The 27,672-nt window shown below is 50.6% G+C and overlaps 2 protein-coding genes across 5 annotated transcripts in view; both read left to right on the top strand.

Moving 5' to 3' along the window:
* ACTB (actin beta) overlaps nucleotides 1-3,429 on the top strand; it is a 4,332-nt gene extending 903 nt beyond the window's left edge. Inside the window, exons 2-6 of the mRNA XM_026054103.1 lie at nucleotides 312-440; nucleotides 791-1,030; nucleotides 1,510-1,948; nucleotides 2,230-2,411; nucleotides 2,748-3,429. Coding sequence (XP_025909888.1) covers nucleotides 318-440; nucleotides 791-1,030; nucleotides 1,510-1,948; nucleotides 2,230-2,411; nucleotides 2,748-2,891 — 1,128 coding nt within the window. The 5' untranslated portion in view covers nucleotides 312-317 and the 3' untranslated portion in view covers nucleotides 2,892-3,429. The remainder of the gene's footprint in view (nucleotides 1-311; nucleotides 441-790; nucleotides 1,031-1,509; nucleotides 1,949-2,229; nucleotides 2,412-2,747) is intronic.
* Nucleotides 3,430-8,892: 5,463 nt separating this feature from the next.
* Nucleotides 8,893-27,035, top strand: FBXL18 (F-box and leucine rich repeat protein 18). Of its 4 annotated transcripts, none has more exons than XM_026054110.1 (5): nucleotides 8,893-9,033; nucleotides 9,613-9,813; nucleotides 10,441-11,960; nucleotides 14,542-14,760; nucleotides 25,992-27,035. In XM_026054110.1, the coding sequence occupies exons 1-5, from the start codon at nucleotides 8,911-8,913 to the stop codon at nucleotides 26,146-26,148; spliced, it is 2,220 nt and encodes a 739-aa protein (XP_025909895.1). In that variant the 5' UTR covers nucleotides 8,893-8,910; the 3' UTR covers nucleotides 26,149-27,035. The 4 variants fall into 4 exon arrangements, with proteins under 4 accessions (XP_025909895.1, XP_025909893.1, XP_025909894.1 ...); XM_026054108.1 differs by lacking the exon at nucleotides 25,992-27,035 and adding an exon at nucleotides 19,286-19,315 and having other exon boundaries at nucleotides 8,965-9,033; XM_026054109.1 differs by lacking the exon at nucleotides 25,992-27,035 and adding an exon at nucleotides 17,494-17,628 and having other exon boundaries at nucleotides 8,965-9,033.
* Nucleotides 27,036-27,672: the final 637 nt, after the last annotated feature.

Here is a 27,672-nt window from a genome sequence, read left to right on the forward strand (position 1 = left end):
GGCCGCCTCCCCTCCCCTGGGCGGCTGGCGCGGTGCCGCGCGCGCCCGGCGCGACGCGCGCTCCAGCCATTGCCTTTTATGGTAATAACGCGAGCGGGCGCGGGGACTTCCTTTGTCCCAGAGGCGCGCGCAGCGGCAGCCCGGAGCCGCCCCCTCTAGCGGGCGCCGCGTGAACAGGAAGGAAATGGGTGGGGATGAGTGGCGTCCACGGCCTTGCGCTGCCTGCACTTCCTCCCTCCCCCTGCGCCGTGGGGGAAGGAATCGCCCTGCTCCACTGCAGCTTTACTTGATGCTTTCTTTTCTCTCCGCAGTTAGCCATGGATGATGATATTGCTGCGCTCGTTGTTGACAATGGCTCCGGTATGTGCAAGGCTGGCTTCGCTGGGGATGATGCCCCACGTGCTGTCTTCCCGTCCATCGTTGGGCGCCCCAGACATCAGGTATGTGGCTGGGCTTCCTCTTTTTTTTTTTTTCATTTTTTTTCAGGCATTGTAGAGGAGCTTGTAGCAGAAACAATTTATGTGATAGTAATTTGCTTAAAGAAGTCATGTTAAGCTTCTGTTTCACAAAGCGTAATATATTACAACAGTAATGATATGGAGGGGAGGAGCAGGGAAGGGGAGGGATACATGCTGCAGGCCTCTCCTGCAGTGTTTTAGCAGTGTGTGTTTGGGCAACTGAATGTCCTTATTGATAAGGTCAGGAGAGAAGAAAAGTCTTTAGAGATCTGATTGAAGGAGAAAAAAAAGGCTGGCTGTCAGTTAAATGCGCTGCTTTATTTGTTGTACAGGGTGTGATGGTTGGTATGGGACAGAAAGACAGCTACGTTGGTGATGAAGCCCAGAGTAAAAGAGGTATCCTGACCCTGAAGTACCCCATTGAACACGGTATTGTCACCAACTGGGATGACATGGAGAAGATCTGGCATCACACTTTCTACAATGAGCTGAGAGTAGCCCCTGAGGAGCACCCTGTGCTGCTTACAGAGGCTCCCCTGAACCCCAAAGCCAACAGAGAAAAGATGACACAGGTAAGTAAAACTGAGCCTGGTGCTAGAGCAGATGCTGCTGCAGCCAGCTTTCCTTTCCGTGTTGTTCTCTCTGCAGCTTCACCACTCTTCTCCCTTTTTGGCATCTTCACAGGGTTTTCCTTTCCTGACCTGAGTCTCCTTTTTGCTGGACCTTGACAGGTTTTGTTTGCTCTTCTAAACTGGCTTTCTCTGAACTGAACTAGCAACTTGTATAACTGCTGTTTCTCACTAGACACTAACGTATTGACCAACCTTGAGTGACTACTGTAGTTGCCTAGTACTTGTTACTCTCTGCTGTGACACTTGAATGGGCCCGTGGTGGTGTCCTTCGTGGGCTCTGACCTTACAGCTGGGGATGGTGTAGACGAGATAAAAAGCATTGACATGGCCTAGAAACTTTTGCATGGATTTGGTGTAGGCTTTTAATGAGCGATGCTTGTTTTGTCCTGCGGACTCAATGCCTTCTCTTCTTTTTCTAGATCATGTTCGAGACCTTCAACACCCCAGCCATGTATGTAGCCATCCAGGCTGTGCTGTCCCTGTATGCCTCTGGTCGTACCACTGGTATTGTGATGGACTCTGGTGATGGTGTTACCCACACTGTGCCCATCTATGAAGGTTATGCCCTCCCCCATGCCATCCTCCGTCTGGATCTGGCTGGCCGTGACCTGACGGACTACCTCATGAAGATCCTGACAGAGAGAGGCTACAGCTTCACCACCACAGCCGAGAGAGAAATTGTGCGTGACATCAAGGAGAAGCTGTGCTATGTCGCCCTGGATTTTGAGCAGGAGATGGCCACAGCTGCCTCTAGCTCTTCCCTGGAGAAGAGCTATGAACTCCCTGATGGTCAGGTCATCACCATTGGCAATGAGAGGTTCAGGTGCCCTGAAGCCCTCTTCCAGCCATCTTTCTTGGGTAAGTCCCAGTTGTAGGAGACCTTGTGTCCTCTCCCTCCATTCCTCCAAAGGAATGTCCTAACTGCTTAGCAAGGCACATGCTGTCCCACCACTTTCCAAATAGTTTGAAGTTAGGAGGGACCTTAGAGTACTAAAATAGGTTGAGACTTGAAGAGCCTTAGCTCTGCATGTAAGACTTTCCTGCTTGGAAGTTGCTTGGAAGGCCAGGTTGCTGCATGTCTCTGCCAGTGTGATTTCTTGGCTGTGAGCCCTTGCTGACCTACACTTTCTTCCTCACAGGTATGGAGTCGACTGGTATCCATGAAACTACCTTCAACTCCATCATGAAGTGTGATGTGGATATCCGTAAGGACCTGTATGCCAACACAGTGCTGTCTGGTGGTACCACAATGTACCCTGGCATTGCCGACAGGATGCAGAAGGAGATCACAGCCCTGGCACCCAGCACAATGAAAATCAAGGTAGGTTGGAGTTGGGGAAAGCTTGGCCTTCTTACCAAAATCCAGAGGGAGCTGGAGGGGAGATGAGCCCAGCTTCTCTTAGGAAGGTCTCTTACATGTCCAGGTAGTCCAGTCTTGCTCCAACAGAGTGACATTCAAAATAGCAGCATTGATAGAAATGAGTTGCACAGAAGGGGTAAAGGGGAGTTTGTGGAGTTGGGAGCACCCAGAAGGTCCAAACTTGGTTGTGTCTTGCTGAGGTTAGGTGGCAGGGGTTTGCTCCTTGTCTTACAGTGCTGCGCAGGAGTGGTAGGTGCAGTACCACACAGTGCATCTGATGTATTCCTCTCTCTGCAGATCATTGCTCCACCTGAGCGCAAATACTCTGTCTGGATTGGAGGCTCCATCCTGGCCTCCCTGTCCACCTTCCAGCAGATGTGGATCAGCAAGCAGGAGTACGATGAGTCCGGACCCTCCATTGTCCACCGCAAATGCTTCTAAACCAGACTGTTATCAACACCCACACCCTTGTGATGAAATCAAACCCATAAATGCGCATAAAACAAGACAAGATTGGCATGGCTTTATTTGTTTTTTTTTTTTTTTGGCGCTTGACTCAGGATTTAAAAACTGGAACGGTGAAGGTGTCAGCAGCAGTCTTAAAATGAAACATGTTGGAGCGAACGCCCCCAAAGTTCTACAATGCATCTGAGGACTTTGATTGTACATTTGTTTCTTTTTTAATAGTCATTCCAAATATTGTTAAAATGCATTGTTGCAGGAAGTTAACTCGCCTCTGTGAAGGCATCAGCCCAGCTCGGAGGAGCCAATGCCAAGTCCTGGCGTTTGGTTAGAATTGCTTGTCTGTAAACTACGTAACCCAACAAGTGTCTTTTTGTATCTTCCGCCTTAAAAACAAAACACACTTGATTCTTTCTCTGATTTGTCAAGCAAGCGGGCTGTGTTCCCCAGTGATAGATGTGAATGAAGGCTTTACTGTCCCCTGCAGAGTCTAGGAGCAGCGGTGCCAGTACGTGGGGGAAGGAGGGGCTACCTGTACACTGACTTAAGACCAGTTCAAATAAAAGTGCACACAATAGAAGCTTGACTGGTGTTAACTGCTTTATTTTGCTTGTTTTTTTTTCTGGGGTTTCAGTGACGGTTACTGAAGTTTCACTCTGGCCTTGCCAGGTGGCTGGGGGTGTCTGCCCTGCCCTGGGGGTGCTGGTGGGCAGGGTTGCTGGGGCAGAGGATGGGCCACGTGGCCCTTGGTGATAAGGGGAGTCCAACAAGGGCCAGGTTCTGGGCTGGGGCACTGTGGCCGTTGCCAGTGCGTGCAATATATGGCAGAAGGGAGAGCCCCTCTGGGCAGAGCACTTCACCTGCAGGGAAAGGGGTTTGGTGGGAGTTGAGCATCCCCTTCCCAAAGGGGAGCTCTTTTCCCTCCCTGGCCAGTACAAGTGGCTTTGACTGCCTAGGGTTGCTGCAACTACTCCCCAAAGGCAAGCTTGGGAGCAGTGTCTGCTGTGCTGGGCTTGCAGCCTTCATCCTGATCCTCTGCAGCTTCCATCCACCCTCTGGCCATGCAGCAGCTGCTTCCAGGGCCTGTGGCTCATCCCAGCTGCAGCCTGGGAGCAAGTCCTGGCTGGGCGGGTGCTCCCTGGGTGTGAGCAGCTCCTGGGGTGAAGGCAGGTGGGAAAGCAGTGACTTAGCAGAGGTGCTGGGCTGCCCCCGGGAGCTGTGCATGGGTGCGGCTGGGAACGAGGTGCTGGGAAGCAGCGGGAGGAGGAGAAGCTTCTCCCAAGCAGGAGAAGCTCTGTTATTAACTGAGTAGCACCTAGGGACAGGCTCTGCTCCCGTGCTGGCTGGGCACAGGAGGCAGCCTGGCAGGAAGGCTCCTCTGGCCCTGCTTGGGCTGTGTAGGAAGGAGGGTTGGGTGGCCCTTCAGCTCAGTCCCCATCCTCCTGATGCCCAAACCTCTCGTGAGGTTTCAGCATCACTTGTCAGACTGAGTGCTAGTTGTGAGAGCAACTGCCCTGGGGATTTCTGCAAAGCCCCTGTGGGAGCTCAAGCTCTGTCAGGAACAGGGACCTGCAAGTTCTGGTAACTGCCGCCGCTTGCCCTGCTGCAAAAGGGTTTGGAGAAAAGTGGGAAGCTCCAGGTCAGGTAGCAGGTGGGTGATCCCAGCTGAAGCGCCTCATGCCGAGGTAGGTGAGGACCAGCTCTCGGAGCATTACAGGCATGCAGGCTCTCCAAGGCTCCTCCAACCTGCTGTCTTTGAAGAGCTAATGGCTGTGATTGTGTCACGCTCAAGGCAGACGAAAGGAAGGGAACAGGCTCCATTGGCTCTTTAATCCTCTGCCCGGCCTGATGCTGCTCCGGCGTCATGCTGCACCCGGGGTGGACCTGCTGGTTCCTGCACCTCATCTTCCCAGCCGCGGGTGCAGGAGCCCGGCAGGGCTGTAGCTGCAGAGGCCAGCACGGGCAGAGGAGTTACTAGAAGCACCAGTTCCCAAGGGGGAGGTGAAAGAGGCCAGAAAAAGGCCCAAACTGGGCTCATAACCTGGGATCCGGGGGGATCTAGGGTGAGGAGGGCACTATGGCTGCGCAAGGGGCAGGAGCTGGGCGTAGTGAGCCTGGAGAAAGGACGGGGAAGGAGAAAAGCAGATGGAGATCAAGAAATGGGGCATCAGCCCACAAATCTGGCTCCTGCTTTCAGTTCTGTCTGATTGCTTTGGAAAAAAAAATCCACTGATTGATAGGGAAAAATGTGCGGAGACACAAACAACAGACAAGGTGATGGTGACAGCGAGAGAGAAACCACCACACAGCGAAGCGCTCGGGGCTCAGAGCAGCCCCACAGCAAGAGGTGTGGGGCCGCCTGTGCTGATCCTGCAAACCCGCAAGATCAGAAAACCGGCTTCTCCCCCAGCTAACGCTTTGCCAGGTTGTTTCCTTCCCTCCTGCTTTGCTGTTCCAGCGACACGAGGCTGGGCTCTTGTGCTCCTTCCTGCTGCCGCTTCCTGCTGCGGCTCCATGAGGCTGCCATGCGCACAGATGCAGTGCAGGCTGCTCCAGCAAGACGTGGTTCATGCTTCCTTTGGGCCATTACATGCTGGAGAAAAGTATGTGGTGCCGAGCAGGGAAGCCTGCGAGCATTACTCACTGCTCTGCACTCCTGCACGCAGGGGGGAGGCTGGGCTGGGACACCAGGGACTGGAAAAGAGGCATTTTTTAGCTGCGGCCTCTCCATGGGTGCGTTTTGGAGGACTCAGTTCCTCCCCTCGCTATTTCATGGAACGGGGGAAATGCCCCGGGGCCTGTTCACCGGTCACGGGATTGGTGGGACACGGTCACAGACAGGTGTAGTTACTTGAGCCCTTCAAGCCACCAGCGATGGGGTCTTTAAGGTGGGAGTCAAAGACAATGTGCAGGGAATGGGCTGTCGCTTGGCTACCTCCTCCTTCCCGGCTGGGCACCTCCTGAGCCAGGGTTTGTGTGAGGAGCAGGGCTTAAAACAGCTACCAAGGGGCCAGTTCTCCCAAACGGGCCAGGCTGAGCGGGTCCAGCTCCATCGCCGTGAGATAAATGATTTCCCAGGCCCGCAGAGAGGGCAGGACTCGACCGTCTCCCTCCAGAGTCTTTGAGGAAAGGAGATGGCTATGGACCGGCCAGCCCGTCCTCGGCACCTTGCAGGGGCAGGCGGCTCGGCCACGCGTGGGATGAGGGCCGTTTCCTCGCCTTTTCCTTGCAAAATGCTCCCAACTTTCGCTCCCGCTGCCCACAGCCACTGGCCCTCCACCTGCAATTAGCTGGTGACCTGGAAAGTCACCTCGCTGAGCCGCTTATGGAATCAAGCCATGGCCAGGAATTAGTGATGTCCTTGGCAAAGGAGACTCTTGCAATTCTTTGGATTTAGCCCTGAAGGGCCTCCTTGTTCAGGGGTCCCCCGGGCTTGCAGGGGAGCACTTATTCACACTGCATTACAGGGAAATGTTCCCTCGTCGGTGGGGTCTCGTTGCTCTTCAGAGGGGCTCGTGCTCCTTCAGGAGAGGTGCAGGCTCTCTGCATGCCCATGGCCTGGGAAATCCCATGGCACTCAAAGGGAATTCCACTTCTTTGTGGAAGTTCCTTCTGAACATGCAGAGCATCAGCTTAAAAATGGGCTGAGGTGTCAGTTCTAGGCTAGAACTGTGGCTATTTTCTGTGCTAGGAGGAGAAGTCCAGGTCTTTGAAGTTGGTCCTTGCAGAGGGATTACTGTCCTAGAGCCTGCCCTGACTTGCATTATAGCCATCAGTAATCTGCTTAAGTAGGTCTTACTGTATTTGGCTCTATCAAGTATTCAAAATCACTTGCAGGGTAAAGAGAGCAGTTTACCTCAGCACACCAGGCGTTCTAACCACCGCAGTCCGAATGGGATTTATTCACACTGATAAAAAGATGAGGAATCTGGATCGTATCAGTGTTATCAATAATTAGTGGAGAGAAATGACCCCATGGCAAAAATCACCAAGTCAGTCTGGCCATGAACAGCGAAGAGATGTTGCCTTATGCAGAGCAAAATGACTTGACTCTAGACTCTACATTTGTTTGTTTGCCCTCCAGGACTGGGAGAGGGCCTTGCTTGCCTTCTTTGGGTTAAAACAGCTGCGTATTAGTCATCAGAAGATCAAAGTCTGCTCCAAGATGGCCCAAGTTGGAACTGAACCAAGCTCCTTGTGGAGGTTGCCATGAATGTCATGAGATATGTCAGCGTTTGGTGTGGCAGCTCGTTTCCTTCCTCCTCTGTGGTCTATCTGATGGCCTGCATTAAATCTGTTTCTTATCTATAGTGCCACATTGCTGATTTGCTTCATGCGTGGTGCGTTTGAACTCAGCTTCTCTAACAAAGCACTAAGAGCCTCGTTTCTCCTAGGAAGGTTCTTTAACCTCTCTCTGTTGTAGCTCACAAGTTTTGCAACTGCTGCACGGTCCACACATGCCCCAGGAAAGGTGGCAACCTGCAGCTGGTCCTAACACTGGCTGCTCCAGTCAACCTGCTCCTGCTGGGACACGCAGGCATCATCCAAGAGTCTGAGCAATGCCACGGCCTCTGCTGGCCCTGCACTGGCCATCTTTGCATTTCTAATTCGTGTTGCTTCCAGGAGGCTCAGCCCAGACTCTGGGCAGGGCTTTCACTCTGCATATTGGCCCTGCTGTAGATTTAATGGATTTAATGCACATTTGCATTGGAAATGCAGGCCTTCTCCACCCTGGTCTCTGCTTTCCCTGATGACTGCAAGCGTGGTAGGCGTCAAACAAGTCAGGCCTGACTGAAGAGTCTCTGGATTTAATTTGTCATTACCTTCTATTTAACTGAAACACACAACAAAAAACAAGTAGAGATGCTTTTATTGAGGCTCCAGCTCAGCTTAGTGCTCAGAGGGGTTTTCTTCTCTATCTCCAGATCCTTCTCACAGGCCTAGAAGCAAAAGAGTAACTCAGGACTTGAAGCACTCACTACTTCTAATCTAGACACTCAGTGCACCCCTGTTCTCCGCGTCCTCATTTATGGCCTTAAACAACAACAACGAAGCAGGAAGAAAAGCAACAACCCATTCATCTTCCTTTGTGGGTCATCTTTAAAGAGCACTTTCCATGAATAGTGACATTCCCAAAGTGCAACTCGAGAAATTCCAGCACCCTGGTCCTGCCTGTACTCGAGATTTGGGACCAGGAGCTCCGAGCAGCAGCACCAAGCCAGGAGCACCCAACAGAGGTAACTCTGTGCAATGGCTGAGGTCCCGCAGAGCCCCAGGAGGTCCTTCCACCTGCAAAGTGGGGTATTACACCTAGTACCAAAGCTGATTGAGTCTACATAGAGCCCAGATTCAGGATCATTGAGGGCAGCAGTGAATAAGGGGCCAGCTGATTTATATTTGTGGGTTCCCAGGTGGGGTGGATGTCCTGGAAGGAAGGGCCCTGAGGAAGTCATGGTCCCTTTGGTTGCGCTAACTCATTGAGGCCTCGTGTGTGTCATGTCTCTCCCACCTCAGTTCCCTCTGGGCTAGGAGGACACCAAGAACAGACAGGGGGTTATTTTCTAGATGCTTCCAACGCTGCCAGCATTGCTCGGCCAAGTGAGTCAGTGCCGCGACCAGCTTCCCGCTGCGCCTCCAAGGCACCATTTACATTGCGGCACTCGACTCAGGGCTTTGTGGGGTGATGAGCACCTGCGAGCAGCCCTGCCACCTGGGGCTGGGACAGAACCGGCTCGATGGCGCCTCTGAGGATGGCGTTTCGGGGCAAGAAATGGCGTTTCGTGATGGAGGGAGCCGGCTCCCAACATGGCCCCCGCCGCTCCCAAGATGGCGGCGGAGGGGGTTTCTCCCCCCCCTTCCCCGTACCGCTCCCAAGATGGCGCCGAGGACCGGCCTCCTTTCCCGCCCTCTGCGCAGCGGGGCCGGGGCCACGCTCAAGATGGCGTCGCGGCGCGGCCTAGGCAGGCGCAGAGGAGTGGCGAGCCGCGGAAGCCGGGTCATGGCAGCGCCGGAAGAGGCGCGCGGCGGCCGGGCCGGCTGGGAGGCAGGCCGGGAGGCGGCCGGTTTGAGCGGCGCCCGGCGGCGGCCGCGCGGCGCCGCCGCCATGTTCCGCTGCGGAGAGGTGAGGCCGAGGCCGCGGCGGGATCGCCCCTTCCCGCACCCCAAGGCTTTCCTCGCCTTGTTAACCCGTCCCCAGCGCTTGCGATATAAAGGCAGGGCACCCGTGGGTGCTGCGGAGCCGACCTGCCTTTCTGCTTTACGTATATATTTAAAATATATACATTATATATGTATATATGTGGGTGAATCCATAGAGGCTCTCAAAAGGTGAGCGGTTGCTCAAGTCACGCTCAGAGGGAAGGAGGGGAGAGAAGGATGTGCCACGCTGGGAAGGAAGCCGGGGGGAGAGTCGCTTTCCCGGTTACCAAATAAGCAGCAGAAGTGGTTTGAATGTAAGAAGTGTTTTCCATTTTAAAGCAGTCCATAGCACTGCAGCTTTGGGCGCAGCTTCGCTCTACCTCGGTATTTTTTAAGTGGAAGATATTGGCTTCTCCACGTACTTCCTGGTTAAGGTGGTTCTGGTTCCATTTTGTCCCTCTTCATCCCAAATTTCAAGGTGTCTGTTCTTTCCCGACCTCTGAAGCTTCTGAGCTAGTAGGTTCTCTTTTTTTTTTTTTTTCCTTTATTTCCCCCCATCCAGGAGATTGTAAGTGGGGAGAGCGAGGAGGAGAGTAACGGTGTCAACTTGATGGAGTTCTCTGATGAGATCCTCCTGCACATCCTGAGCTACGTCCCTTGCACAGACCTTGTCCTGAACGTCAGGAGAACCTGCAGGAAACTCGCCACGCTCTGCCTGGACAAGAGCCTAACCCACACCGTTTTACTGCAGAAAGACTATAAGGTGGGGAGAGCAGTTTGCTGCTGCTGTTAGTTCTGATGACAAATCTGACTCCTGGAAAAGTTTCTAGGAGTAGGATTTTTCTGTGCGTCTCTATAAATGTGCTGCTCTTAAATTCTGAAAGCAAATAAACAATAAAACGTTTTTTATAAAAGCATTTGTTTTCCTCAATGCTTTGTTAGAAGAGCTTCCCATTCCCTTAGTTACATAAAATACCATCAATGAAAACTCCTAATTTTAGGTTCTGGAAGCTAAAATGAGAATAAATCTGACACACTCTTGTTTCAGTATGAGTTTTCGGAAATACCTGTATGTCTGCTGAAATAACTTTCCAGTTAGAAAATGGAGATTGTCCCATTTCTGTTACTTGCTGAAAAGATTCAGCCTCACTGGTCAGTACTGCAGACACAAACTGAGAAGGTAAAGGGAGCATAAGGTTAACTGGCTTAATTTGCCATGTTCTAGACGCTTATGAGCTGTATAATAACTCTTAGATTGTGCTAGTGCTTGGAAACATTTGATTGAGGCACATAATCCGAATGCAGGTTGTTGTCTCCATAGGAATAGGAAACTGAGTCGGTATCTGCTGTTCCCATATGTCTCATTGAACCTGGTTTTGTTTAAGTACAGGTAAACAAAGACAAAGTGAAGCAGCTGATGAGGGATATTGGAAAAGAGATTTACCAGCTGAACATGGCCGGGTGCTACTGGCTGCCCAGCTCCTCTATTGATCATATAACGCGGTGCAAGAACCTGGTGAAGCTGAACTTGTCTGGGTGCCACATCACCTCTCTGCACCTCTCCAAGACGCTGTCCACGCTGCAGCAGCTGCGCTCCCTGGCAATAGACGTCAATCCTGGTTTCGATGCCAGCCAGCTGAGCAGCGAGTGTAAAGCCACTCTGAGCCGCGTCTTGGAGCTCAAGCAAACCCTTTACACTCCGTCCTACGGCGTCGTTCCGTGCTGCACCAGCCTTGAGAAACTGCTGCTGTATTTTGAGATTCTTGACCACTCGCGGGAAGGTTTTATGCTTTCTGGACAGCTAATGGTAGGTGAGAGCAATGTCCCTCATTACCAGAATCTTCGTGTCTTCTACGCTAGGCTGGCTCCTGGCTATGTTAATCAGGAGGTGGTGAGGCTGTACTTGGCCGTGCTGAGCGATCGGACGCCCGAGAACCTTCATGCCTTCCTCATTTCTGCTCCTGGCAGTTTTGCAGAAACGGGAGCCACTAAAAACCTTCTGGACTCAATGGCTCGAAATGTACGTCTGGATGCTTTGCAATTGCCCAAAGCTTGGATTAACGGCTCTGGCCTCCTGCAACACTTGAAGTTCAACAACCCTTTCTACTTCAGCTTTAGCCGGTGCACCTTGTCGGGTGGTCAGTTGATCCAGAGGGTCATGAATGGTGGGAAGGATCTTAAGAGCCTGACCAGTTTGAATCTCAGTGGCTGTATTCATTGTCTGGCTCCGGAATCCTTGTTTCGGAAAGCAGAAGATGACATAGACAGTAGCATTCTGGAAAGTCTAGTAGTGTCCTGTTGCAACCTGAGGCACCTCAACCTCTCTGCAGCTCATCATCACAGCTCAAAAAACATAGGGAATCATTTGTGCCAGCTGCTGGCCAGACTAAAGCACCTGCTTTCGTTAGCACTGCCAGTCTGCTCCATAACAGATGTTGCTGCAAACATGGAAAAGCCTCCCATGCAGTCTAATGTGATGCCCCAAACGTTAGGAAAGAAAGTCCGGATTGGGATACAGACGTACTCAAACCAGAAGCCACATTCTTCAGTGTTCTGGACTTTGATGGGAAGCCTTCCGTTTTTGGAAAACTTGGAAATAATCGGGTCCAGTTTTTCCTCTGCCATGCCCCGCAACGAGCCAGCAATTCGGAACTCGCTTCCCCCTTGCATCCGGGCCCAGAGCGTGGGCGATGCCGAGGTAGCTGCCATCGGCCAGGTGACTTACCTGCAAAGCCTCACCTTAGCCCAGCTGCCAAATATCCTTACTGGCTCCGGACTCGTTAGCATTGGGTTGCAGTGCCAGCATCTGCGGACTCTTTCGCTGGCCAACCTGGGCATGATGGGGAACGTGGTCTATATGTCTGCTCTCATGGACATGCTGAAACACTGCAAGTGTTTGAGAGATCTGAGGTGAGGGGTCATCACTGAACTTCTTTCCTTCTTTGTGGACCTGTAGTACGTGGTCATGTTATTTTTACACTAGCCAAGCATTTCTATTCTGGTCAAAAGTAGCTGAGTTTCAAATATTGAGTGTTTTTCTTCCTGAGGTACGGAGAGGATTCAGGTTTTGTCTTTTAAGCACTATTTCAAGCATATAAAGTCCATGCTGCAGCTTCCTTCCTTTTAGCTGAGGAAGAGTGGATATAACTGGTTTGTGAGCTAACAGTCTGCCAGGGCAGGCTTAAATGCTATATGTCTTTCCTGACTCTTTGGATTGGTATATGCTTAGATCTCTGGAAAACTTCCAGGGAGGAAGACACTCCTAGGATATTAGTTAATGTTGAGATCTCAGATTTCCCACTGAGATATTTTTCTACCTTTGGCTTCCATTGAAACTTGCTGAAGCAAAGAGCATGGCTTCTTTGCAGCAGCCCATGTGAACTTTGCAAGTGTTGCTCTTTAGAAAGATGAGTATTTGGGTATTTTTTGTGTGTATGTTTGTTTATTTGCTTTTTCTTTTGAGTTTCTGTTGATGAAATCTCTAGAGCTGAGTGCCCTGTTGCCCTCCTTTGCCCATAGAACAATGGCCCAGCAGCAACAAAGATAAGGCCGTGTTCTTGGGGAACGCTGCTTTGATTGCAGCTGGTTGTGATAAAAACTCCTTGCTCATCAGCCGAGGCTGGTGCTCACGTGCACCTTCCTAATGCAGAGCAATAGAAGGGAGTCAGGGTAGCTAAACTTCAAGAGGATTTTCCTCCTACACCATTTTCCCCTTTGTAATGGACAGTAAGGAGCAGATTGGCCTCCCTCATGGATGGGGTGGCAGCTGCTGTTGATGGACCTGCTTGATGCCTGGGCCTGTGGACACTCTCCCATGGGTGTCTGGTTAGAGGTGCAGACATCACCACTTGTTTCAGGCCCTGTTCTTTCCAGAGATCTTGAAATGGAGGCTAAACGTGAGGCAGCCTAGAGGACAAACAAGGGTGTCTTCCTGCAGTGACAGCCAGGCTTTGCAATGTAGGATGTTTTTTCTCTATCTCAGTAAAGTGTAGGAAGTTTTTGTGGGTTTAAAGGGTTTTGAGTGTTTGCTACTTGATGCCTAATAATGCAGCTTCTTTCGCATTTAACTATTTCTCTGCTTCTGCCTTTTGTCCTCTCCCCAGGAAGGGTTTTTCTCTAAGCTAGGAATGGGTTGTAGGTGGTTTTCCAAAGCAACATTGTCATCTAGCGCATGAAAGGGGGTACTGCAAGTGTGCTTCCCTTGTCACATCCCCTGGCTGACCAGGAAACCTGCTGTGGGAAGGCAGAAGCTCCTGGGCTTTTTGAGCTAAGCTTCTTGTGGACCAATAAAATTGGAGGAAAAAAAAAAAAAAGGGGGGGGGGGGGAGGTTTCCAATTTCCTTCATGTTCATTTTAAGCTGTTACCCAAAGTGGGCTGCTTTGTCCTTACACTGTTACTTGACCATCACTCTCAGGGTGGGACTTTAAGCTGCATTTTATCAATTAACAAGATTAAGTTGCTGAGATACCTCCCCATGCTACAAACGCTTGCACAGAGATTATCTGGCTCAGGTGGGGACTGAGAGCACGTTGTCATCTGGTGGATTAACCATCTCGGAGCTCATGGCCTCTCTGACCCAGTGACTGGGATTGGGGAGCCCGAGGTCCTGTAGTAAATCCACGTGAAGGGTGAGACCAGGTTCTGCTCCCCTAGACCCGTTTGTGTGAAGGAACAGTCCAGTTAGGCTGCTGGTTGAAACCTGGACCTTCACTGATCGCATGGGGCTTCACTCTGCTCCTTTATGGTCTTCTGGACCGTGATGGCAGACTCTGTGTAGCAATAATAGCAAATTTGGACTCTGTTCTCCAGGCCTAGAGATGCTCAAGATGAAGCTTGGGTTGAGGATGATCCTTGCTACAGGAGAGCAGTAGCTTAGGTCCTTTTCCCTCCTCTTTTGTCTGGCCAGGGAAGGCTGGTGGTGGTGGCCTTGACTCCCAGGCAGGAGTTCTGCATTACCCCGGGTGCCTCATGAATTTTTCACGCCTGCTTCTGTCTAGGCAGCACACAGTGTGGCCGGTTTGATCAGCATTTGGTGCACAGGAGCAGTGACTCCCCAATCCACATCAGCCACTTGCTGCGTGCCAGGTAGCAAAAGCTGTTATTCCTGCCCTAAGGGTGGACCTGTTGACCAAATCTAAGGTCCCTCTTACCAATGTGCTATTGTGGAGAACTGGTTAAAAACACAGCTACTCTGGCAATGCCCTGGGGGCTCCGGAATTCTGCAGTTTGGGGTCTTTCTGCATTGATATTTTATTAGTGTCTCTGCAAGAGGCTTGAGCTTGCAGAGCTATATGTACGTGCATCAGTGATATGCAGGTCAAAGAAGGCTATTGCACGTGCAAGAGGAAGAGGCGGTGGGAGAAACTGGTTGCTCCATTTACCAAACCCTGTTGGATATTCCATCTTCCCTCCCGTTTTCCATCCTCCCTCCGTTTCGGAAGCGCTTCCCGCACCGCTCGCCCATCGCCTTGCCCTTGTTTCTCTTTGCAGGCTAGAGCAGCCCTACTTCAGCGCCGGCGCCCAGTTCTTCCAGGCCCTGAGTCACTGCTCCTCTCTCCAGCGCCTCTGCATCGTCTCCCGGAGCGGCACCCTGCAGTCTGACGCAGTGATGTCATTCATGGCCAACTGCCTTGAGGTCATCATGTGCCACATGTTTATGGGAGAGTCTCTTACCGTTTGCAAAAATCTCCAGCAGTCTCTTGTCCGGAGGTGAGTGCACCAAGGGGTCGATAGGGGATTGCTGGATCTGCTCGAGATTTATCTCCGTTTCCTTGCCTGCCAGCGTTTATATTGCTTGGAGCACTCCTTTCAGGAAGCCACTAGGTACTGTGTAACTGCTTGGCACGTGAGCTAGCCTCTCATTAAAATGAGAGTCAATAAGTGAAATATTTGAGGGTATCGTATGAATTTTTGATTCCATTCCCACTCATCTTCTCTGCAGTTCTATTAGGGCAGAGCTGAAGCTCTGTATGTACAGCTCCATCATAAATCAAACAGCAATTTTGTGTAAACAAAACATCTGGCGGCGTTTTAAGTACTGAGAGGTTTGACCTTGAAGCTTTCCTCCTTTCCCACAAGTGACTAAGATAATTCTGTCCTCTAATCACTTGTAAATGTCACTTACTGATAATCTCCCGGCAGCGCAACTCAAAAGCCTTTAAAGGGTTGTTGTGAAGGCTTCTTTAGGGGAGGGGGGAATGGTACATGCTGCCTTTGCACGTTTGGCAGTTCTTAAATGCATCTCGCCTGGCCCCTTGCCGTGTTCTGAAGCTCACATGGTGGGAAGCATTTGTGTGCGAGCCGTGAACTGCATTTGAAAAGGGAGCTTTTAATTACGCCTGGCATTTTGAAATCTTCTAATAGCAGCAGTCATCTTACAAAATATTTCCCATGCAACAGACTCCCCATTATTATTTTTCTCCTATAAGGCATTTTTTCCGCCTTCAGTCTGTTTCCTTTGTCACCTACTGTTGCTTTCCTCTGTTAAGCTCTAATAAAAATTTCAACTCGCATGGCATTATTACTGCATCCTAAAGGGTGCTCCTCCCCTCCAGCCTTTCTCCAGCTTCACCCTGACTTATTAGACTTGGCTTGCTTCCTAGAATCAAATCCAGAAGCGCCTAGGACTGTATTAGCTTCCTATCAAACTGCATACAAGGTTGTTCCTGCCTCTAGAAGGCCTGTGCTCCTCTGGGAGAGTGATTGTTGGGCACATCCAAGTAAATTCCTTGTGATGTGTCAAGGATGTCTTGGATTTGTTTTTTTACAGGGCTTCGTATCTCTAAAAGCATTCCTTGGTCTGATGCAGTTGTGCTTTGAGGATCCTTAGGAAGAAGCAAGTATCCACAGTTCACGTTTTCTATTCTAACACCCATGTGAGATGCCCTTGCAGCACTGGCCCAAAGTTTAATGCCCCTTTACTGGACAGAAGTATGTTGTTCTGCAGGCTTTTTTCCCCCTTCTTTTCCTTGGTGTGTATGAATCCCAACTACACTCTGCACTTCTTAATAATTTAAACCCTGGGAACCTTCCAAAGAGCAGACGATGCCTTGTGGAAATGTTAAAAGCTATTTCTATTTTGAGTAACAATTCTGGCTGTCAGGCTATTTTTCTTCTTCCTTTGTATTTTATTCGTAGGGACATTTGTATGAAAATATTTTTTTCCTCTTTTTTTTTTTCTTTTGTTTTAAGAGAGCATCTGCACCCACTGCTGATTCTGCACCTGAAGTCAGAATCCTCTGTGACACAGTAATTGGTGGCTCTGGAAACGATTTTGATGTCACGTAAGATTATGACTTCAGGAGGGGGAGCAGATGCTCTCCTAAGCAACCAAGATCCTGCCCTCGTGCAACTGTCTGTAGGAATAAAATGCAAGGAATAAAATACAGAAAATGATGTGTAAGCAAAGCCCGGAGCTTTCCATGAGCCATCAGCAAGCCTTTAACCATGTGACTTTTCCAGTGATCCCGTTCCTGTCCTTGCACAAATATGCCTACAGATGGGGTCAGGAATTGACTTTCTCTTGACTGCATTTTTATCTATTACTTCAAGGGCGAAGAGACATGTCGTAAAACCCCTGAGTGCGTTTTCTTGGTAGCTAGTTCATTGCTTAAACCTGCGGATGAGGGCTCGGGTTCACACAGCATGGCTTTAAAAATGTGCTGCTTGCATGGCTCTAATCCAAGCCCTGACTCGTAAGAGCCAATTGGGCAGCGGGCTTGAAGTTGGATATTCTGTGCCAGAATGAGAGAAGGGCATTTATGTATATATAAATAGATTTATTATTTGGAATTCGTGCCGATGCTGCATGTAATGAAAAGGGGGTGGGAAGGGGGAAAGGAGAGCGGAGCTGGCGAAGCTGGAGCCGTCCTTTGTTTGCCCCCCTTTCTTTGAGCTGGGGGAATCGAGGCGTATTCCTCAGGTCCCACTGAGGATTAGGCTTCCTGGTTCAGGGCCAGCTGAGATGACCTTTTCTTAGGCTGAGAACAGCCAAGGGATTGATGGGTTTTGACCAGGGAGATGTGGCTTAAGTGACTTTTATTTCCCCTCTTTTTGGAGGGGATTGAGGAGCTGGAAAGGCCTAGGGCTGATCGTGCACCAGCAGTTTGCTGCAGCCTGTAGGACTTGAAAAAGCAACCTAATGCAGTACGGGGTTGTGTTTTCCAGACATGGATTCACAGGAGGGATCAGGTCACAGCAGAGACCGGGATTCTCAAACTCTTGCCCATAAAGTACAGATAGTGTTTGTGTATTTGCACCATTGCCTGCCTGCTGAGAGTTGCTCTCGCATCTTTTAGTCCTGTGTCAGCTCTAAACCGAGTCCCATGTTGTCCATTTTTCCTGCAGGCATTTTGCCGGTTGAAATTTGCTGCCATTTGATGGGGGTTAGTTTTCATATTTAAATCATTAAAAGCCTCTGATTCCATTTTGCCTCTTTTGCAGTGAAACACAGTAAGCGGAGCCGAACTCACCGGGAGCTCTCATCAGCAAACACGAGGCTTGCAAGGGCAAGGTCTCCTCTGAGCTTTAGAGAAGCCTGTTTCCCTGTGGGCAAATATATCATTGCAGTGTTTTCTTTATTCTTTTTTTTTTCCTCCTGTGCATATGGGAGGGATGATCTCCCTTATGGTTCAGGGACAGGCTCCGTGCACAGAAGGGGAAAAAGGGCCCAATGGGTAGAGCAGGAAATGTGGCTTGAGTGATCCGTATCCCTGATCTTCCTTGGATTTTGCACGTGACAGTGGCCTCATCTCAGAGCTTCTCTGTAAAGCAGCATTCCTGTCCTATCACATGGTGCTCAGCTGCTGTCACGCTTGGGATGGAGGCAGATCTGGTGCACAGCGTTTCCCCCTGTGCCCTCGCACTGAGATTTTGTCAAAACACTCAACTCCAGGCTGAATGGCTTAAATAACTCACGTCAAAACCACTCGAGTGCTAATTCCGAACACTATAAGGGACCGCAGTCCTAAGTTCCGACGCCTAAGCTTGGAGGCTCAAGCCTGAGCCCAGTTCTGTGCAGGTGACCTCCACGAAATGGAAGATTTACTGCTCATTTTGGGCTGACTTGCTGTGATTCCGTTGCGATTTGGACAACTAGTCAGTAGATGGAGCTGTGGCCTGCAGCAGGCGCCCGCCTGCTCAGTGCTGTCCTGATGGCTGCTCGCTGAATAATCTTGTTTATCCGCCTGTATTTCTATGCCCCAGAAATGCTGTGGGGAAGGGAATTAGGATGACTCCAGCGTAGCGCTGCTGCACGGCACCGGTGCCGCAGCCGTTGCGGTGGAGCCCGGCAGCAGGAAAGGGCTTGGGAGAAGCCCCCGGGAATGCACGGAAATGCATGGAAAACATCAAGGACGAGCTTTCTTTTCCATTGGGTTGCTTTGAATTTTTCTGGGCTTGGCTTAAATGTTTGTTATTGTAATGCCTTCAAGGGCTCGGTGCTACCAGACAATAGAAGCCTGTGAAAAGTCCTTGGAAAAACACCTTGAAACGAATCAAGAAAGCAATAGTAGAATTAAAAAAAAATGCAGAGCGTGAGTGGTGCCATTAGGGATTCTTCGTTTGCAGCAGGGCGAGTGTCGAGGTGCAGAGCTGAGTTGTGATTTATAGAGATGCAAGGGGAGCTGAGCCATGGTCTGGGCGTGAGGGGCTGCAGTGCAGCTGGAGCGGCTCTTGGGCAGCTTGGGGGGTCTCCGGCAGCCCCTCCGTCCCCTCCTGCATCCCAAGGAGGTGGTGCAGAGGAGCCAGAGCTCGGATCCTGCCACAGCATCCGCTGGGATTTGATGCTGGGTTGGAGCTGCGGGGCTTGGTGGTCCCATCTCCGCTGTTGGCTGCAGGGGAAGCCAAGTCTTGGCTGTTGGTCCCCAGCAAATGGTTCTTGTGTGACAGCATTGCTGTGCCTGGTATGTAGATAGCTCTAGGGGTAAATCCACTCCAGTGCAGTGGATTTTCCTATTTTTAGGACAACCTGCCTGTGCTGGGGATGCAGGACCTGGAGAAAGAGAGCTACAAACTTAGTCTTCCTGTTGCTGCCAGTGTCAGGTGTGAGCCCTGCTTAGTTCGAAGGGACTTTCACAACAAGCCTCGCACCACTTTCCAGGAATAGCTGCTTCAGCCTTAATTAGATCTGGCTATTCCGACTGCTCTAGCGTTGTCTAAATTCTCCCCTGCTTGTCATTATCCTTCTAACATTAAATTCTTGCCTGGATGTTTTCTCTTAAATTCATTCCCATAGGCCTGGGAGGCTGTGACAGCCACGACGTGGAAGGCTTGTGGGACCCACCTGGGATTTGGTTGCAGAAATGGGACTTGCAGGTGGGAGCCTGGGGCTGAAACTGCGAGTGCTTGGGAAGTGCTGAGCAAGCCAGTCCTTCCTCCAGTGCTTGGCACGGGATTAAATCATCACAACTGAGATTTTACTCACCTCGGAGCTAAGCTTTCTCCCCTCCCTTATTACTTCTGCCCTGAAAGTCCCTTCAGTTTCTTCCTCGTAAGCTGATTTATTCTTCCTGCCCTGGTTCTCGTTTTTGGCTGGCCCTCAGAAAAAGCCCCTGCGGATGCTCCTGTTGCCTTGCAGAGCGGCTGGGAGGGGGCTGTCAGGGCAGAAAACAGGTGGAAAATCTCTGAATTCTGCCAGTTCCTTCCTGTCCCTGCTGCACTGCCCACCTGACTGCCGCAAATGCATTGACACTGCAAAAAGCTGCTATTACCACCTAGGGCTTGCTGGAGATTTTCAGGCTGTCTTTAGCTTCCCTTCACCACCTCCTCTTCCTTGTGACCTTGAAAATAAAAAGGACCTCGTGTTTTTTTTCCCGAATCCCCGAGCCAGGAGCGCGGGAGCTGCCAGCGCCGCGAGCCTGAGCGTGTCGTGGGCTCCGTCCCTGGATTGCAGGAGACTTAATGTATCGCCAGGCTGCTGTAGTGAATCATTAGCATCCTGTTCCAGCTTTCATTGTCTGCCTCATTTCCTGCTCTTAGAAACCCCTGAATCATTCTGTCACGGGCTGAATAACAAACTACATCCTTGTCAGCTCGCGTTACTGTCGGAGGGCTCCGTGAGGAGGGGCTTGGCTTGGGGTGCGGTCCTGGCACCTTGGCTCCCGCCGGGAATGTTGTCGGAAGGTGGATTCCGATGCTCTGCCAGCCAGTGCAGCCTGTGGGACCATCCCCGCTGCTTTTGTGCCTTCCTCTGACTTTAGGAGCGGGTACTAAATGTCTCCTCGTTGAATGCATTCCTGTGGCTAACCCAAATGGCCTGGCTTAGCTGCTGGCTCATGTGTTTTGAAGGGAACTCGGTCCCCAAACCCTCCTTAGAGGGCAAATTGCTTTGCACACGAAATAGGTTTCAAGCAGTGTCCTCCTCTCTCTCTTGGCTGAGAAATAATATTGGAATAGTGCTGTCGTGCTCCCTCTTCATGAGGGTGTAAAAGGCCGAACGGAAGCATTAAGTGCAGCTTTAAAGCATTTCCATAGTAAAATAAATCTAATTGAGCAGTTATTGCAGTAGCTTTTTAATTTGTGGAAGAGATTAGGACATAACTTTCAGCTTGCTCTGGCAGAGCACTCCCCCAGGACGTGTCCTGGCCACTCCGGCTTCGCTCCTCGGCTCCTCATTCCCTCTCTCATCGGCCGGTCACATCTGACTGCTGCAGAGTTCAAAGAACGCAGGACCTTCGGACTCGGGATTGATAAAAGCCTCGGAGCGGCCGGGTGTCATTCGTGCCCTACAGGGGACAATTTGCCTCAGCTCGTGGGATGAGTTGGCGTGAGGGGGGAGATTAACCGGTGTCGTGTGTGAGCAGCGTCCCGAGAGGCCGCGTCCTGACCCTTCCTCTCAGGCTGGAGGCTCCAGCGCTGTGGTTTTAGGTGAGGGGGAATTACAGGCTTGGATAGGATGCCAGTTGGTCAGTATGGATGCAGGGAAAGGCCTTGAGAAGACAGCGCTTGAAGGAGGAGATGCCCTGTGTGAGGTGTAAGCAACCTGAGGAAACACAGCTCCTTTCCCAGGGAACTTTTGAAGGCCACTTCTGAGAGGAGAAGGTGAAGTCTGCGCAGTGCTAATGCTCCGTCAGGACTGGCAAGGAGAGGATACCAAGGAGCAGGTCTGCTCCTTTGGAGCTGCCGTGTGCAGATTTTGGAGCCGCCTTGAGAGGCACCTGGGGATTTGGAGGGTGGCAAGGATCCACCCTGCTCGTGAATGAAGGTGCCTGGGGTGGAATTCAGCCCTTGGATTCTTTAGCCCTGCTCGAAAAAGCCCCGGAGAAGCCTCATTTAGTGCTCTTGGCAGTCCCTGCAAGCAAGGAGAGGTCTCGCAATTCCCTAGTAGTGACTTCTGGGACTGAGCAGTGGAACGAACCCCAAGCGTGTGGCTGGCCTTCCTGAAAGGATGGGAAAACCATGTGTGTGTGTTGGGTCCTGTCGCTCATCAGCTGCTCCCGCTGTCCTTTTGCTTCTCCCTTCCACCAGGCTCAGCCTCAGGGATGGGAGTTTCCAGCCCTGGCTCAGGTGCCTTGGCTGAAGCTTCCAAGGCAGATGCCCTATTTGAACTTGGGAGATGTCAGTCTTCCAGTGAAAACAAACTTGGGCTGTGCCTGGAGGAGGGTTCTCAGGGTGCTTTGGGTGCATGTGGGTGAAAGAGCTGTGCTCAGGCCAAAAGGAGGGCCAGGCCGACTTCTCTTCTCCAGGGAAACTCGTTCCTCTCCAGAAGCACCTTGCCAGGTGGCACGGGCTCTGTGCAAGGTCTGCATGGAGGCAAGAGGAGATGTGTGGCCACAGCAGAGAGGAGAGGACTGCTGTGAGTCTGAACCTTCTCCAGGCCCTCTGTACTTAGTTCCCTCACATGCAGCTTCTTGAGGTTTCCTTTCAAATTCTTTCCCAAGTCTCTTTCCTCGTGAGACCATCTCATTTGCTGATGTTTAAAAAAAATCAGCCCTTGATGTGCTCGTGATAAAATGAGGAAATGCAGGGTATCTGAAGTGTACTTCTTTTAGTGCCAGCGCTTAATTATACCACCTTGTGTGCCCCTGCTCCTGCTCGCCAGGTTTGAAGTGGGATGTGCCGAAACCTCTGAAGTTGGCGCAGGATTTTCTCTTGTTTTCCTCTGGAGATCTCCAGAGGAAATAGTCTTTGGTTGCAAATGCTGCGATGCCCTTCCTTTGTAACCAGGAAGGTGAGTGTGGGGCGCGGGTGACACCGTGGGGGGAGCCGTGACTGTCATCCCGAGGGAGCTGTGGTGCCCATGGAGCTCGGGATGGCCCCGCCGCTCACCTGCGGATCTGGGATGCCCTTGAGCTCCGTGGGCAGGTGAACTTCTGAGCACTGGGTGGCCTCCCCTCTGAAGAAGTTTGTCTGGAAACGCTCTGGGGTGTTTGCCAGGAGATAACCACATTCCAGGGAGTGACTCTTTTGTCCGGCTGGAATCAGGGGAATCTGACTCCTTGCTTTAGACTTTTCCCCCTTCTTTTTGACTTTGTCTGTGACCTACATATTGGATCCTGCCATGCTGCTTTGGAAGTAATTGAGCCCATAGTGTGAGGCTGTTTACCAAGCTGTTCTTGTGAAAATAACCTTCCCGTGGCCAGTCCACACCTGTTCTGGGATGATTCTGGAGGCAAATAGCAAAGTGCTATTAACCCTTCCAGCCACGTGCAACATGTTCAAGATCTGACTGTAGCATGGGCCGTATTTCAGCTGATGCCAGGAGGGATTGGTGAAGCTGCCTGGGCTTTAATCTGTGTCTCCCTGTTCCAGGGATGACTCCAAGCAGCTGCTGAAACCAGGCTCGTTCTGTGTCCACATCCAAACGAAGACACTTTGAGACCTCCTTGCAAAAGTGTCTGCTGGATGGTGACTGGTTTGGTGTCAAGTCTGCTGGATGAGGCTATGCTGGGAAATGTGCACGGAGAGGGGTATTTTCTCTTGTCGTGCCAGTGGTTGGTGCTGATTAAAAGCTTTGTTTTGAAGGGGCTACGAGTGAGTTGCCTAGAAAATTTGCTTTCATTTAATTAATCGTGATGAGTTTAGTCTGGAGGTTTTGCAGGAGGGAGCTAGCAAACATACCCTTGGCGGCTCTCCTTTGGAAGAAGGCAGGGTTGCATGTCTGGAGCTGCAGCTCTTTTGTCTCTCCAGGTCGACATCCTTCTCTGTCCTTCGGGTTTTTATTTTACAAGCCGTGTGCTTGCAGAGCTCGAGCCAGTTTGAAGTCCATCCAGGTGCGGAACGAGGAAAGAACCGGCAAGAAGATTACAGGAGCTATTCTGCAACTCATTAACTCAATCTCTTCCCCTTCTTGTTATCTCCTCCCCGTGCCTGGGGCCGCTCCAACAGGGGCTCTAAGTGCTCCTCGGTTAATCTAGCCCACCTGGACAGGTGCACGGAGAAAGGAATTGCCTTCCGGGGAAGGACGAAAGGAGCACGGATTGCAGAGGGAGGCTGCTTTGGGGAACTGCTAATCCCAGTTTAACATTGTGACAGCTGCTTGTTAAAACCAGGGTGTTTTTTAACAGGCAGTTAAAGCAGAGGCTTTGCACGCACATTTAGCTGAGAATAATGGTGAGCCATGTGCATTTGATTGTTTTTTTTTCCTTTTTTCCCTTAAATCACGCAAATTGTACATGGAAAGAATTCTACAGCGTCGGCTCACGGGGCTGTGGTATTTACAAGGGCTGCAGTCACACACAGCTTCCTGCTTGGGGGGAAAAATGACAAAGCTTTCTTTTTGTTTTACTTCTATTATTATTATTGTATTTTTTTTTTCCAAGACGAAATTCAAATCCCTTACATAAATCCGGCCTTTTTGGAAGGTATATTTACTGTGATGGGTTTTTTTTTTTTCCCCAGCTGTCTTGGTGGCAGATTGTCGTGTAAACTTGTCTAGGTTCTTGTTTTTATAGCTACATGTAAAGACTGCTTCTAAGCTACAATTTTGCGTATGGTGAGAAAGCAGCATGCAGATCTCATTTGAGAGAGTCTATATACAAAGAAAGAAGCAGAGGTTTCTGTGCCTTGGGGATTTTATGGTCAGGAAGGCTGCATCCTGCAAAGATGCCTGTTTTTCTCCTACGCTGAACTTCAGTAAACTTGCTCTATTAACATGATTTTCTCCGCAGGACTGTGGCGTTGGATAAGAAACATGAGGAGCCGAGGCAGAGGAGGGACTATCAAACAGACATTTGCTGTATTTTATGTAATTTCACTGCTGACTTTACCCAACTGCCTCCCGGATCAGCAGTTATTTGCAGACTGGTTTCTTGCAGGCAGTGCTATGGAAGCAAGGAACTGTGCAGCTCCTGCACAAGCCCAGGATGAGCTCAGGGAAAGGGGGTCTTTTCTGCTAATCCTTAGGTCCGGGATGCAGAGAGGTGTTAAATTTCCCCAGGTAGTTTTCATAGGGGAAATCCTTGTTCCTGCAGCTACGCAGGTCCGGGAGAATTGATTTAATCCACCAGGACTGAACAGCTAAATTTGGTATGAATATTTGCCTGCTGCATTTTTGGCACCTCTGTCCCACATTGCTTGTGGATGAGAACACCTTTTTCTGTCTCCTGGAGAATTTCCAGGCTCTTGGGGCCTTTCCCTCAGCTGGCCCTATTGCTAGAATGAGTTACTTGGGATTTTCGTGCGTGTTTCCAATGCAGTGACCTCTCTATTTGAGAGCAGTCCGGCCAGTTGGGTGCTAGGAGTCTGAGCTGGGGATTTTCTGGATGCTTGTTCAGCAGAGATCTCCTCTTTGAACCCAGTACAACCCGTTTTGGTTCTGATCTCCATGGACTGATGCTGCCACTCTGGCACTACCTCCTTTACAGTAATGACCTGCCCCTCATCACACGGTTCAAAGGCAGTGTCTTGATGGAGAATTACTAATAGTCACAAGCGTTTTAAACTTCAGGGTGTAACCCTTCAGCGATGACATAAATTCCCTTTATCCCAGCTGTAAAAGCTTGCAGGGGGAAGCTGACCTTTCCTTGTTATGGCACGTTTTCTTACGGCTCTTTCTCTCCCCCTTGTTTCCTAGCTTATCAGGTTGCTGCCTTGTAGAGCTGATGGGCATGTGGGCATTTTTGTATGGTTATTCTTTGTGCGTATTTTAAATTATGCATATTTTAAGTTTTGCTTGTATGATAATCCAGCTGCTTCTCTTATTGTCGTGCCAGGGCTCTCGTTTGCAAGGTCTGAGTCGCTCCGAGCGTGCTGCAAAGCAGACCCAGTGGTGCAGTGTTGGTGAGGGGGTCTTGGGAGGACAGAAAATTGCAGATTTTATATCTAAACGGGGTGCAAACAGTTTGAGGCTGTAGCTTCAGGAGCTAGGACCCGGAATTCAAGTGGCGAAGCGGGGATTCCTGAGAGCCTTTCTGTTTAGAGCAGGCTCATCTGCTGCCAAGGCAGGTTTTCTGCAGCCCTTATTGAAAAGGAGGCTGCAGTGTGTGCGTGTGCATGCGCGTGAGCCCACTGAAATGCTTATCTGCAGATCTGAGCTTCCCAAACTTGCCTCTGCTCTAATTGCAGAGTGTAGGCTCTGCATGCACAAGGACGGAGCCTGGAGTGATAATCCCGGGCTCAGCCCTGAGGGAATGCCTGGCACTGCGCTGCCCTGGCTTTTAATGGCTCTGCAACTTGCTGCTGGTTTGCAAAAGCTTTCAGTTGTTAGCCCCGAGCACCTTGCTCAGCTTGGGAAAAGCTCCGAGAACATCTGTATTTTGGGGGATTTTACTCCTTCCTCATGTCAGACCTGAATTGGGCTCGTCAGCTCCAAAGACTCGCTGCAAAGTGGTTCGATGCAGCCCTGCTCACAGGAGGACTGGGGCCCTTGACTTCCTGTGTCCCTCCTGCTTCCAGAACAACCCTTCCTTGCTCCCTGTGTCCTACCTGTATCCATGCAAGCCCCTGCTCTTACCCCAGAGAACTCTTGTTTCTCCTCGGCTAATAACCCGTGTCTGATCTAGTTTCCAGGCAGACCGCCCTGCATTAAACGTCGTCATCTTCCCCCTCCTTCACGAGGACTTGACAGAGGTCATCAGAGACGTCCCCATGAGGCACTTGGATGAAATCACCTTGTTTAAAAGCAGAGTGGCCGAGGAGCCTCCCAACCTGTGGTGGTGACGGTCGCGGCGCGGAGGGGACAATTGGAGCCACCACACGGAAGAGCTGCTCGTTGGCCTGGATTTTCCCCAGCTTCAGCCCGTGGCCGCCTCGCTCGATGCTGTACAATCACTTTAATGAGGTGCAATTGCAAAACAAAACAACAAAAAACGCTGGGCCTTTGCCGTGGGGAAACATCTATTGGGTAATGCTCGCCTCCAAAAAGCCTATCTCCAAGGCTTGTGGAATACGATGAGTATTTCCTTGCGGTTCGTGATGGTTTGCTTTGTTGTTTTACTGAAGTTAAAGGTAAGAGAAACTGTCTTAATGATGCTCTTCCCCTGTGTTGCCTGGTGTGAGGGCCCCTGTGTACTTTGGCAGTGTACTTTGTGATATTGGTGGAAATCATTCTTTGCTTTGGTCTCTTTTTGGCAAAATAGAAAGCCTAGGCCAGCTACGAGGCACAGAAGTGTGTTGCTCAGTTGAAATAAATCACATCTTTTCTATGTTACAAATAGCATTTGTAGTCACATACACTTGCGATCATGGGTATTTAAAGGGTTTTTGAATGAGAAGTACCTCAAGGACTCTCTCTCTTACTTTTAGAATAACAAATCATGGTCATTAGCCCCTTGACTGTGGGATGTTCTTATTGCTAATGATGTTTCCATCGGTTGTCCTGGTAGAAGAGGTTGAGCTGGTTTTGAAATCCTTGACCTGGGGTTGATGGTGCCCACAGCAAGTAAGCTGGAGCTTAGATCTGGTTTAAATGCCGTGTGTCTTGCAGCTGAGATGGGAAGGTAGTGTCTAGGTTCTGTCCTTAGACCCCATGCCTTGAGCTCGTGCTAGTTTTAGAGACATTAATGAAGTGTTTTCACAGTGTGATTTCAGTCGGTTTCTGTGCTCCACAGAGCTTCCTCAGGCATCAGTAGTGGTCTGCATCACTTTCATATTGCCTTATTTTTTGAGCACTTTGGAACACATCAGACAGCTGTACCAAAAACCAAGCTACAAAATCTTGGAGCGACATTTCTGCGTGGCGGTCGCACCTCCCCTTAGCTGGAGTGTTTTGTGGCAAAACGCTGGGTTTGCCTCTTTGCAAAACAGTTATTGACCTCTGGTGTAGCCAGTTTCTTTCACCCCGATCTCCTAAACGCTGCCTAACGTGGCGACTGGGTTTGCTGCACCTCTGCCTTCGTGGGGAGGCGCAGGGTGACGTTCCCATCTCCTCGCCAGCGTTTTCCATGCAAGATTCCGTGTCTGAGTGCTGCGGTGATCCAGGATGCTGAGGAAGCCGCCTCACAGGGTTGGAGAACACAAAGCCTTTGCCTTCAGAGCCCTTTCCCTCCTTGCTTTCCCGTCGGTCGGGTAGGTACCTGCCTGGACCTGACTCGTGGGTTTGTCTTTTGGGCCAGCCTGTGGTATCCCCTCTGCTCAGAGAGGTTAATGTTGTCGTGCTCAGGACGCTGCCGTCTTTTATTAGCGTAAGTCTGTGTGTGGCTTAAAGGATGGATGGGTATTTGCTTCATCCCTGGGTGTATTTGC

This window comes from Nothoprocta perdicaria, unplaced genomic scaffold (assembly GCF_003342845.1).
Source record: "Nothoprocta perdicaria isolate Ctin4 unplaced genomic scaffold, notPer1 scaffold_12, whole genome shotgun sequence".
Classification (NCBI taxonomy): domain Eukaryota; kingdom Metazoa; phylum Chordata; class Aves; order Tinamiformes; family Tinamidae; genus Nothoprocta; species Nothoprocta perdicaria.

What these genes read in the sequence shown, in the direction of transcription:
- FBXL18 (XM_026054110.1), top strand. Translation starts at nt 8,911, where the DNA reads ATGGCAGCGCCGGAAGAGGCGCGCGGCGGCCGGGCCGGCTGGGAGGCA. An exon ending in CCATGTTCCGCTGCGGAGAG is followed by an intron (nt 9,034 to 9,612) that starts GTGAGGCCGAGG and finishes CCCCCCATCCAG; the next exon opens with GAGATTGTAAGTGGGGAGAG. An exon ending in CAGCAGTCTCTTGTCCGGAG is followed by an intron (nt 14,761 to 25,991) that starts GTGAGTGCACCA and finishes TGTCTGATCTAG; the next exon opens with TTTCCAGGCAGACCGCCCTG.